The following is an 11,854-nucleotide window of genomic DNA, read 5'->3' on the forward strand; positions in this document are numbered from 1 at the left end:
ATGTATATGCAACTTATTTTGTTGTCGTTAGCGGCCATCAAGACTATATTGTAACTCTCACCATTATTTTAAACCGCTACCTTGGATATTGAGTTGCATTATAAGGCAAGCTTTATCAATACCTGGATTCCTAAGCTTTAGTTAATACTGGGAGGATTCGAAGCGGGCCAAAGCTTGGGATCTCTAACTAAGGGTTGCTTCTCTTCATAGGCGAATGTAGAAGCCTACTGTGGAGTTATATGTATCACGGTTATCAAGACCTAAAATTTTAAAAAAATGAGTAAGATGCTCTGTCAATATGGAAAAATTCTAATTTAAACTACCAACAAGTGAACAGAAAAAGAAATGATGGAATCCCGATTCTAAACAGTAACTCCACAAATCAGCAGCGGAGATAATGCGAACCCATAACGTTATAGATAAAGTAAATTTAACAATGGCAAGCCCCACAGATAACTCTGGCAGGTTTGTCTCCCTGGAGCGATGTCTTTGTTGATCAAGACCGCCTTGTGGCTCAATCCAGAACCTTAAGTGGACCTCTCCTTAATGAAATGATGTACAAGATGGCCAACGGTAGGGCAATTCCACACTAATGTCGGTCCAACCTTGACCTTGAGTGCCTGTTGAAGCTTCATTCGTAACCCTACCGTCATCACAGAGTCCATTCCCAACTCCGAGAGAGCCATGTGCGGATCAACGCTTGATTCAGAAAGAGAGAGCGTTGACGCAACGCATCCAGTGATGATCTTGTTCAGCGAAGCTTCAAGCTGTGCACCAGTTAGGGTGGAAGGATCAACAACTTCGGCACATTTTTCGTCGGTGTTCTTGGCAGTAACAGCGCGCCGAGTGATAATATCGCTGACGATGGGGTGCGGCGCAGCTTCATCGGCCTCCACAAGAAGAGTATGCAGGATTACTGCTTGGTCGATGCCAGCCTTGAAGATCCGCTCCCATGCTACGAAAGCCTCATCGCGAGTGATGTCAGTAATACCACGAGCGTGAAGCTCAGCATCAATGTAGCGGGTACTAGCAGCCATTCCGAGGCTTCTCCAACTTGTCCACAGCATGCTGATGGTCATGTCTCCGAGAGCCTGTCGATGTGTTGCCATAGCATCTAAGAACGAATTGCCACTTGCGTAGGCAGCTTGACCAGGAAAGCCGAGTAGCTGGCCACATGAGGAGAAGAGAACCATGAAGTCAATGCTTTTTGGTGGGTACATCTTGTTGAGAGCTATCGCGCCGTTTATCTTGGGCGAGATCACGGAGTTGAAAGCCTCGGGAGTTGTCTCCATTACCGGTTGATTAGCCAACGTGCCTGCTGCATGAACAACCCCGAGGACGGGTGGTAAGTGAAGATCATCAAGGGCCCCTTGGAGTTTAGTCGCTGCGTCGGTGGCACACATGTCGACGGATACTAGGTGTACCGAGACACCCATATCTTCCAGAGCTCGGATCCTGTCAGTCTCCAAGTTTCCTTCAACCCAGGCTCGTCGAGGAATAACTTGTCTACGGGACACGAGAACCAACCTTCTAGCACCTTGGGAGGCCAAGTATGTTGCGACTTCCAATCCCAATGCTCCAAGGCCGCCGGTAATCAAGTAAGTGCCATTGGAGCGGACTTGGAAAGACGAGGGGTTATCTAATTTTTCAGATGCGAATGGCCGCAGGCGTGCATTACGGGCAACTCCATCTTGGATCCTAATAACATCAACGCCTTGGACATATTTCAGAGCTGTGAGTGGGATTTGGTCATTTTCGACGTCGACCAGACCTTGGAAGATCTCTCCCTCTTCAGATTGCATAATGCGTGCAAGACCAATAAGGGAGGACTGTGAGAGTGCCTGGTGATCGCGGGCCATCAGAACATCCTTGGTGATGCAGAATAGCTTCTGGCCCGGAATTTTGGCCAGTTGCTTGACTGTCCTCAGGAGTCTCTCAGAGTTCTCTTCGGAAATTGGATAAACCTCTGCAGCACTTGTTGCAGCATTGGCAATCATCACAAACAAGCTGCCATCTGTGATATCAGTGCCCTCCATCACATCAGTTATCCTATCATGCTCAATTCCCAATGCACTCAATTGAGCTTGGTATTTTAGCACAAGAGGAGACTTATCTGCTACCAGGACCACCTTCTTGAAAGAGAGTGGTTCTTCAGCAAGGCGGGCTGGTGGCCATGCCATGCGGTATATGAGCTCTCCATAGGACTCGCCAGCACTACCTTCAATTCCAGCAAACTTGAGAGTCTGAATTTCGACGACGACATTTCCTGATAGATCCACAATGAGAATATCTGCTGCGAGCTCCTCAGTAGACTTCTTTACATAAATATAACATTGCTTTGGTGGCTGCTCAGAAGAGATCGTGACACTTCCGATGGCTGTTGGCATACGAAGCAGCGGGTCCTTATAGAATATGGTAGAGCTGACGGATGTTGCTGCATCAAGCATGGATGCCCAAGACTTCGAGCTAAGTGGGTTTGATTCCGGCTCAGGATCGGTGTGCACAAGTGCTAGCATCTCCGTATCGCTTTCAGAGTGCTCGATAACCTTCCAAGGAAAGCCCATCTGAGAAACACCGACATCTGCAAGGTAGTCGATGGAGAATGTGGGGCTCAAAGGTCGAGTGCATCGCTGTTTTAGCTCGCAAAGATAGATCCGTCCAAAAGATGCAAGATCGCCAGCAGGTGAAATTTGGGTTTTGGTGTTAGTGAGCCAGGAGATCTCAGCGCCCGAAGAAGCTGAACCCATGAGGCGGGATGAAATCATCATTTGGTTATTTTCCAGCAGGACCTGTACTTCTCGCGGTGGTTCAACAACCACAGGCACGCGCAGGGAAACATTCTTGAGTGCATGTCCTGGGGCAGCGTTCAAAAAAGTGTGCAACAGAACCGCTGCAGGCACGATCTCAGAACCATGGAGGGGATGACGCCCAGGGAAGGGTCTTAGCTGCTCGTTCAGTTGCGTCTGCCATATTGTGCTGTTGGTGCCGTTTATCTGAGTTCGGCCTCCTAAAAGAACATGTGCCTTAGGATCATGAGTGGCGCCCTTGCCAGCAGCCGGATTAGTGACCTTGCGCCAATAAGGCTGGTGATTCCATCTGGTGGCAGGGACATTGGGGACCCACTCTCCAGCTAAAGCGCCCTTAAAAGAAATAGGCTCACCAATGCAATGGAGCCGGCCTAGTGCCGTGAGGAGACACTTTCGGACGTTCTTGCCGCGTAGCATTGTAGGAAGAACAGCGGCGTCTATGTCGGAGGACATCAGAGTTTCGTTGATTGAATGGGCTACAATTGGATGAGCTGAAATTTCCAAGAATGTTCGGTAGCCATCCGCCGCAGCATCAACGATTGTGGTGGTCAGGCGAACCGGTTTGATCATGTTGCCGACCCAGTAATCGATATCTCTTGCAGCAGCGTCTCGGGAGTTGTCGAGAGAGGTTGAATAAAGAGGGATTGTTGCCTCCGTGGGTAAAATGAGGTCACTTAGCTTTTGCCGTAATGGTGCCTCAAGAGGAGCCAGCGTTGGGCTGTGGAAAGCGACGTCCGACTTAACACGGTGAAGCTTGTAGCCGTCCGTGGTCCATTGAGCTGCAACATTCTCCACAGCTTGTAGTTTTCCTGAGATGACACAGGAGCTAGCGGACGAGTCAATTGCAACGACAACATCAGAATACGATTCTAAAAGCTTGGTGGCCTCGTTCATCGGCATATTGACAAGGTACATGGCACCCTCACCAGCCACAGCTTCATACAGGCGAGCTCGGATACAGCAAATCAAAGCTCCTTCCCCCAAGGTAAGAGCACCTGCAACAACAGACGCAGCAATTTCACCAAGGGAGTGGCCCACAATAGCCTTAGGAGTAGCCCCACTAGCTTTGAGCACTGCCGCAAGGCCAACTTGCATGGCGTATGTCAAGGCTTGAACCTTATCAACTGCATCAAAATCTCCATTGTTGAGAGCATCAATTGCTGAGAAACCCAGTTGCTCTTGGATTATAGGCTCGAGCTCTTCAATAACATCCTTAAATACTGGCTCATTTTCGAGAAGTGCAACACCCATTTCCTTCCATTGAGCACCATGCCCAGAGAACACCCAGACAGCCCCACGATCAGAATCCTTACCGGATGTGCGACCGCTGAAAACAGTGTTGGAAAATTTTCCTCGAGCCAGATCATCGAGAAGTTGAATAGCCTCAATTTTGCTCTCGGCAACAACAACCGATCGGAATCTGTGGTGGTGGCGCTTGACCGCCAGTGTGTAGGCAACAGATTCAAGATCGACGCTCTCAGGTGAATCCTCCAGCCAAGATGCTAGATCAGTGGCCGCATCCTTAATGCGAGACTCCTGAGGCGCTGAAAGAACAAGAATTGTTGGGCTTCCGGTCGGCACCTTAGCGTGCTGCGTTAGCCTAGTAGCCTGGTCAACAAAGGGAGCTTCCTCGATCACAGCATGCGACACTGTGCCGCCATAGCCATAGGACGCAATTGCTGCCCTTCGGACGTGCCTCGGAGATTTCCATGCGGTGGGGGTGGTGACGGTCCTGAGCATGTTGGTCTCCCAGTCAATTTTCTTATTGGGGGTGGTCAAATTGGCCTGCGGTGGGATTATGCCATTTTGAACGGTCATGATTGCTTTGATGAAGCCCATGACGCCGGCCCCTGCTTCCAGATGCCCAATGTTGGATTTAATAGAACCAACATAACATGGCTGGGAACCTTGCTCACGAGCCGCAAATCCGTAGACCGATGCCATAGCACCACACTCTGTTGGATCACCAATGGGGGTCGACGTGGCGTGTGCTTCAATATAACCAACAGTGTCTGCTGAAACTCCGCCTTCTTTCAAGGCTTTCCGGGCAACTCTCTCCTGGGCGTCCCGATTTGGTGCCATAATTCCATTGGTCCTCCCATCCGCACCAACGGCGGATCCCTTAAGTACTGCCAGAATTCGATCACCGTCATTGATAGCATCTGCAAGTCGTTTCATGATAACAATCCCAGCACCTTCTCCTCGTCCATAGCCGGCTGCAGAGTCGTCGAATGACCGGCATCGACCATCTTTCGAAATTGCACCAGCCTCATCAAGAACCCTCGTGAGACCTGGTCCAACCAAGGCGTTAACACCACCAGCCATAGCAAACCCAGTTTCCCCATCAATAAGTGCTTGTCGGGCGTAGTGAATAGCGACCAACGACGACGCACACGCAGCATCCACTGCTACACTTGGCCCCATAAGATCGAGGAGGTAAGATATCCGATTTGGAACACCACACACTGCAGTACCAACTCCCATCCAAGCCTCAACCTTGGGAAGATCTTCCAGTAACAGTCGAGAATAATCATCAGAGCCAACTCCCATATATACAGCAGCGTCAGAACCAGCAATACTAGATGCTGGAACACCAGCATTCTCTAAAGCTTCCCAGGCAACCTCTACCGCAATACGCTGTTGGGGGTCAATAAGCTCGGCTTCTCGAGGTGAAATACCAAAGAATGCCGCGTCAAAATCCTCCAGTCTGTCCAAAAAGTAGCCTTTAGAGGTAGTCTGGGCCAGGATATCCTTATTTCCTGGTTGGCGGGTCATGTATGGCTCCCATCGCATTTCTGGGATCTCCCCACAAGCGTCACCCTTCTGGAGGAGAAAATCCCATAGTTGAGCGGGGGAGTTGTTGCCACCAGGAGCTCGACAAGCAAACCCAATTATTGCAACATCATTATTCTGAAGCTCTTCCTCTGTTGTAGATATTGACGAGTCGGAAGTCGTATAAGTCTCATCGTCGTCAGAGGCTGAGATCGGCGTGTGGGTTGCCGAAACAGATGAAGTTGGCGTTGAGGGATGCATGGCTGCGACCTAGAAGCAGTGGTCGTTTAATCAGAAGGAGCCAGAGGTAGAAAGTTGCTCTTCTCTAGGTATCCGCGAAGAAGACGTGGGTCTGAAGAAGGATAACACCAATGGCGGCATGGAGGTAGGGAAGTTTCTCTGAGGCGAGAAGAAGCCGTGTGCTTCCTAAGGTCAATATATCGCTTTAAATATAAGAGTATAACCATACATAGAATGAAATTAAACTCGAAAAGACAGGGAGCTCGCGCTATTCGCAGGGTATGGGAAGATGACCGCTACTCCGATCCGAATGATTTGGGGCACGCTCTGGGTTTGTTCGTGCGACAGGGCCGGATATCGTGAGCGAAACGTTGTCTATTATCGCTACCCGGGACGGTGCTAACTATCGCTATATCCGGATTATACTCGGGAAATCCAAAAAGGTCGAGTATCCTATGATTCTGATGTCCGGTCGTCATCACGATATCTCGGCCGACGGGGATCTCATCCTTTCTGGGGCGGACGGCACCACAATTCCGCCCTTCAGATCTATAAATTGATAGGAAGAGCACAATATGGAAACAATCGACTTCACTTACTTTAACATTGTCGTATTCTTATCATGTCTTTGAAGTCTTACTTTCCCCTCGAAGCGTGGGCGGCCGCCAATGCAGACTATACCGCAGATGTCCCTCGGTACCCGCACGTCAAGATTGTTCCAGATGTTTTCACAGCTCTGTCTGGAGTCCTCTGGTCTGTGTCGTATATTCTCATGACGACTAAGGCCTTCAAGGACAAGTCCTACGCAATGCCCATCTACTGCCTCTGCCTGAACATCACATGGGAGGCGGTGTATGGCTTTGTGTATGGACCGGGCCCGGTCAACCAGATCGTCTTCGCGCAGTATATGATCGTGGACATCTTCCTCTTCTGGGCCATCATCAAATCCGCCCGGTATCAATGGCGCCAATCACCCCTCGTTGCTGATAATCTCATCTGGATCATCATGTTTGGGTGTGTTTTCTGCACCTGGCTGCACCTGGCCATTGCCGCAACCTTCATTCCTCACATTGGCCGACAGGTTGTATTCTTCACGGCCTGGCCCATGGCAGCAATAATCTCTCTTGGCTCCATCGCGCAGATTCTCTCGCGCGGCCATACCGGAGGTCACTCAATGCCCATCTGGTAAGCTCGTCGGCTGCTGTTGTCCGACTCAAGAACCTTTGGTGGCATGCTGACTAAGGACTTTGTTTTGCACAGGTGGACGCGTTTCCTTGGCAATATAACGGCCGGATGCTGTTTCTATTGGAGAATCTACTACTGGCCCGAACGATATGGCTATGCTTGGACTCCGTATGGGGCGTTCCTCCTGCTCGGCACCCACTTTCTGGATATTGCATATGTATTTGTATATTATTATGTGAAGAAATCCGAGACACAAGCTGTGGGGAGGACCCAAGCCCATGTGGTGAATGGCAGGAAAACAAAGTAAATCGGACTATATTATTAAATGCTTGTGCAGCTAGTTGGAATAAGGTTAGAGATTATTGATAACTACTCAAAGCGGCCAAGATTCAACCCGTGAAACCCCTTATTTGGGCCATGCACGTGATCTTAACCACTCCAGTTTCACCCCCTAAATTAGAAACCTGGCTTAGTGGGGAACATATTATACAAAGTCAGCAACAGGAGCTTATAATATGTCGCTAGAACAGCTTATAGAATGTATACAAACCTCACAGTCGTTACATGTCGGGCTAAATTTGACTTAGAATTACACGTCCAAGGCTAGACATTAGATTGCACTTGTGCTTAGAAAGTGCTGTAAAATAAAGAACGTAATTGAGCAAGTCTCCTATATAAAATATCTTTATCCCTCCCGAACCCGAAGTGGCCTTGCCTCATGCGGTACTAATATTTGGAGCAGCTTTAACCTGAGTGAGACCTTACTATTTGATGGATGAGATTCGGAGCGCCACATTATTAGTAATTGTGCTCGCTTAGGCGCCGACGCTCTTAACCCCTGAGGCGTTTCTATTCCCGATAAACATCAACTTTCATGCTTTCGGCCGACCACAACTCCGGGCGGGATTTAGCAAATCCCTGCCTTACAATCAAAATGCCACTGCTATGGATCACGAAGAGTTCTCGGCCACTCGAGGGTGTCGTAAATCCCAACTTTCAGGACGCATGTCGCCCGGCCGGGCCATACCATGTACCAGCGCTCCGGGGATCAGGCAAGTATGGGGCCAAATCCTGGTCCCACGTCGCGCTTTCAAACCCGGGTATAAGGTTAGAAAAGAGCATTAAGTCCCTGCGTATGGCATCGACATGGAATAGATGTGGAGCTGCGAGCAATACATCAGATTGAATTTTGTTTGTTGTCGATCTCTCGAAAAAATGTTTGCCCTCTCGGGAATATTATGCTTGGCAGTTGCTATCGGCGGTCTGGCGTACGCATTGGTCTTTGTTGGTCGAAGAGGTCGAAACTTTCCTCCAGGTTTGTACTTCGTCGTTCTCGTTCTCCGAAAGGTAAAGAATTACAAAATAACGGTCCCATAGGTCCACCGACCCTACCAATCATTGGCAATCTTCACCAACTTCCGAAAAGTGGTGTTCATTACCAGTCAGTACACCTTAAATTTTGCTCTTGCCAGCTTACTAACTATCAACATATTTTCAAAATGGGCTCAAGAATTCGGGGGGATATTTTCTTTGAAGCTGGGTCCAGCCACTGCCGTAGTAATCAGCTCACCCAGGCTCGTGAAGGAATTGATTGATAGAAAGTCCGCAATCTACAGTACTCGGCCATCTTCCTACGTTTCTCATGACCTTATCACCCGTGGAGAGCATCTCCTGGTTATGGAACAGGGTCCCAAATGGAAACTATTCCGAAAGCTTCTTCACCAACAATTTAACGAGGGAAAATGCGAAAGGGAGCATATCAAACTGCAGGATGCAGAGGCTATTCAAATGCTCAGAGACTTTCTCGTTGTTCCAGATCAATTTATGTCCCACCCAAAACGGTTCAGTAATAGTATCATCATGTCTTTAAGTATGTGGAATTTTACGGAAGTATACAGAGTAATTTCTTGCTGACACGATATTCTAGTACTAGGGATCCGAAGCCCGACGATCCATACTTCACACATGGTGGAGCTCTACGAGCTAATGGAAGAGTGGTCCAAAGTCATGGAAACAGGAGCAACACCACCAGTTGATATTTTCCCTTTCTTAAAGCTGATCCCAGAAAGTTGGTTCGGCAACTGGATAACTCGATCCCGAGGAGTCGGCCAAGCCATGGACAACCTCTACGGACGGATGGTATCCCAAGTGATGAAGCGTCGCCTTGCTGTTGGTAGCCGAGGATCTTTCCTCGATGGAGTTTTGGACCAAAATAACGCTTTAAATCTGTCGCGAAATCAGCTGAACTTCTTATGCGGAGTACTTATGGAAGGCGGGTCCGACACTTCTTCAAGTATTATCCTTGCCTTCATCCATGCCATGATTAAATTCCCCCACGTGCAGAAGAAAGCTCAAAAGGAGATCGACAGTGTTGTCGGGGAGGACCGCTCGCCACAATGGTCTGACTACAGCCAACTGCCTTACATTTCCGGTATTGTCAAGGAGACCATGCGTTGGAGACCTGTTACCCCTCTTGCATTCCCTCACGCTACCAGCGAAGGTGAGTCCCTTCTCAAAAGTCGCCTAGAAGACGAAAATAGTTAATAACTGTTATAGCCGATACTATCGATGGGATGTATATCCCTAAAGGAACAACCGTACTTATAAACGTCTGGGGGCTCCATCATGACCTAGTGAAGTTCCCCAATCCTGATATCTTCGATCCCGAGCGCTATGCTGGCCGCACTGCGCTGGCGGCGGAATACGCAGCCTCGCCAGATTTCGAAAACCGTGACCACTACGGATACGGCTCGGGCAGGAGAATCTGTCCTGGTATGCACCTAGCTGACCGCAACTTGTTTTTGGCCATGTCGAAGCTTCTTTGGGCTTTTGATTTCGCGCAGAAACTAGATGTTACAGGAACACCAATTCCGGTGGATGTGGATTCGAAGACTGCTTATTCGGAGGGCTTCTTGCATTGCCCTAAGCCATTCGAAGCGAGCATTTCTCCCAGAAGTCTGGCGAGACGTGATACTATTCTCACTGAATTTGAAAATGTGGAGACGGAAGTTTTCTCACAGTATGAATCCGAGTAAAGTAAATCTGACGTATAATTAGTCTTTTACTTGGTAGTTCGGAGTCTTACGGCGTTAGTTTAGCTCATATATCCTATCTAGAATGATATGTTTCTAAAGTTATTATAATTATCCCTGTGCAGAGAAATGGGACGAATAAAATACCTCTAGGAAGCGATTCACGTCATTCTTACGGTTTATTAACCAAGAAATTTTACTTTCTATCGATAAGTGTTCCACTCTTAAAGACCATAGGAAATTTCATGCACCATCTTAATATTTCTAGTTCACTAATCATTTGGCACTACCAGGCCCCACCCGCACAGAAATACCTTTTGCATTTTTTGACATGTACTATTTAGATAGGCCACTTCCATACTCTATATAAAAAGATTGAAATTGATGCCAATTATATCTGAATACCATATACCACTATATCGTCGGCTCAAATTTAAGGATTAGAAAACGAGCAACCCCAACTTCTGTAGTAGCTCCTAAGTTCTAACTCCATTTAGGACCCACCCGAATCCAATCTCGGAAATAACTTCAGAGCATTTCCCCTATTGATCTGATGTCTCAGAGCTGTATGAAGCTCATATTCTTCCAAATTCTTTGTATGAGTTTTAATCGTCTTGGTAGGGGCATAGGGGAAATCCGACCCAAACAGAATGTGATCATCCCTCACAAACCCCGTCAACAAGCCCAAGGTATATTTATTCCCCGATAGCGCCAGGTCATAGAACAACGTCCTTGCATCCTCTATAAATTCCTCCGCACTCTTGTCACTGAGACCATAGTCCGGCAACATCTCTGCTGCACGGGTGGCCAGATACGGGAACGATCCTCCAGCATGGCTAAAAATGATATTGCAGTTTGGATGATCACGGACAGTGTTGCTCATGATGAGGTCGACGATGGTCCTTGTTGTCTCGTGCGGGTAATCAATCATCGGCTGAGGAAGTTTTGGATTTACAAGCTGTGTATCGACAAGGTGGGTAGGATGCACAAAGACCACCGCAGCCCTCCGATCAAGTTCATCCCATATGGGCTTCAAGCTCTCATGCCCAAGATACGCATTCCCCGGTCCGTAACGGGTGTACAGCGTAATCCCATCCGCTTTCAAGACATCCAAGGAATAAGCAATTTCAGCCAAGGCTGCAGGGATATCGTCAAGGATAGGGGGGAGTGATGCGAAGAAGCCGAAGCGAGATGGGTCGCCGTCACGAATGTTCGCGGCCGAGTGATTTACTTCCCGTGCAAGCTGAGCTGCAGCGGCACCTTTCAGGATTGTGCAACCAGGGGCAGTGAGTGAGAGGATGGAGGTGCCGATATTGAGATCGCCCATGAGAGCCTTGGTACTATCAACGCTCCAAGCAGGTAGCTTCCATCCGGACGGGTCATGTGCAAAAGCTGAAAAGGCTAGTTAGCATTATATTGCATATGGTTTCTCTAGGAGAGGATTCTGAACCATTGGCGTAACATTCTGGAATAAAGTGATGGTGGACATCAATTTTCTGCGTAGATAGGGCACAGGCATTTCCTAACTTGGAGTGCATTTTGGTGGACAAAGGGAGGGATATGAGTGTTTGTCTAGGCTGAGGCTGGTAATATGATTTGGGTGGAGTATATCTACTGCCTCTGAAAAAGTAATAGAGTGCTAATATTTGTATTTGGTTCTGTCGATTTCTAAAGTTGGTTTGGTTGATGTTACTTTTAAGAGTAATACGTAGACGGGAGCAATTATACTTATATCCTCCGTATAGATCTGGTATATACGGTCGGACTGTTGCGGCGATAGAGCACCGTTACTTACCTAGGTAGATACGATCTAGGAAG

General features: G+C 48.2%; 4 protein-coding genes across 4 annotated transcripts; 2 read left to right on the forward strand and 2 right to left on the reverse strand.

The window, feature by feature from the left end:
• Positions 1 to 527: 527 nt before the first annotated feature.
• BP5553_09085 (uncharacterized protein) lies at positions 528 to 5,840 on the reverse strand (the record flags this gene model as incomplete). Its single annotated transcript, XM_032017708.1, has 1 exon — positions 528 to 5,840. One exon carries the CDS (start codon positions 5,838 to 5,840, stop codon positions 528 to 530), a length of 5,313 nt encoding a protein of 1,770 aa, XP_031866351.1.
• A 601-nt stretch (positions 5,841 to 6,441) lies between these two features.
• BP5553_09086 (Uncharacterized protein) lies at positions 6,442 to 7,008 on the forward strand (the record flags this gene model as incomplete). Its single annotated transcript, XM_032017709.1, has 1 exon — positions 6,442 to 7,008. One exon carries the CDS (start codon positions 6,442 to 6,444, stop codon positions 7,006 to 7,008), a length of 567 nt encoding a protein of 188 aa, XP_031866352.1.
• Positions 7,009 to 8,219: 1,211 nt separating this feature from the next.
• BP5553_09087 (uncharacterized protein) lies at positions 8,220 to 10,039 on the forward strand (the record flags this gene model as incomplete). Its single annotated transcript, XM_032017710.1, has 4 exons — positions 8,220 to 8,351; positions 8,382 to 8,874; positions 8,932 to 9,504; positions 9,561 to 10,039. The coding sequence occupies 4 exons, from the start codon at positions 8,220 to 8,222 to the stop codon at positions 10,037 to 10,039; spliced, it is 1,677 nt and encodes a 558-aa protein (XP_031866353.1).
• Positions 10,040 to 10,529: 490 nt separating this feature from the next.
• BP5553_09088 (Uncharacterized protein) lies at positions 10,530 to 11,574 on the reverse strand (the record flags this gene model as incomplete). Its single annotated transcript, XM_032017711.1, has 2 exons — positions 10,530 to 11,437; positions 11,487 to 11,574. The coding sequence occupies 2 exons, from the start codon at positions 11,572 to 11,574 to the stop codon at positions 10,530 to 10,532; spliced, it is 996 nt and encodes a 331-aa protein (XP_031866354.1).
• Positions 11,575 to 11,854: the final 280 nt, after the last annotated feature.

Source organism: Venustampulla echinocandica, assembly GCF_003357145.1.
Source record: "Venustampulla echinocandica strain BP 5553 chromosome Unknown scaffold_9, whole genome shotgun sequence".
Taxonomy (NCBI): Eukaryota; Fungi; Ascomycota; class Leotiomycetes; order Helotiales; family Pleuroascaceae; genus Venustampulla; species Venustampulla echinocandica.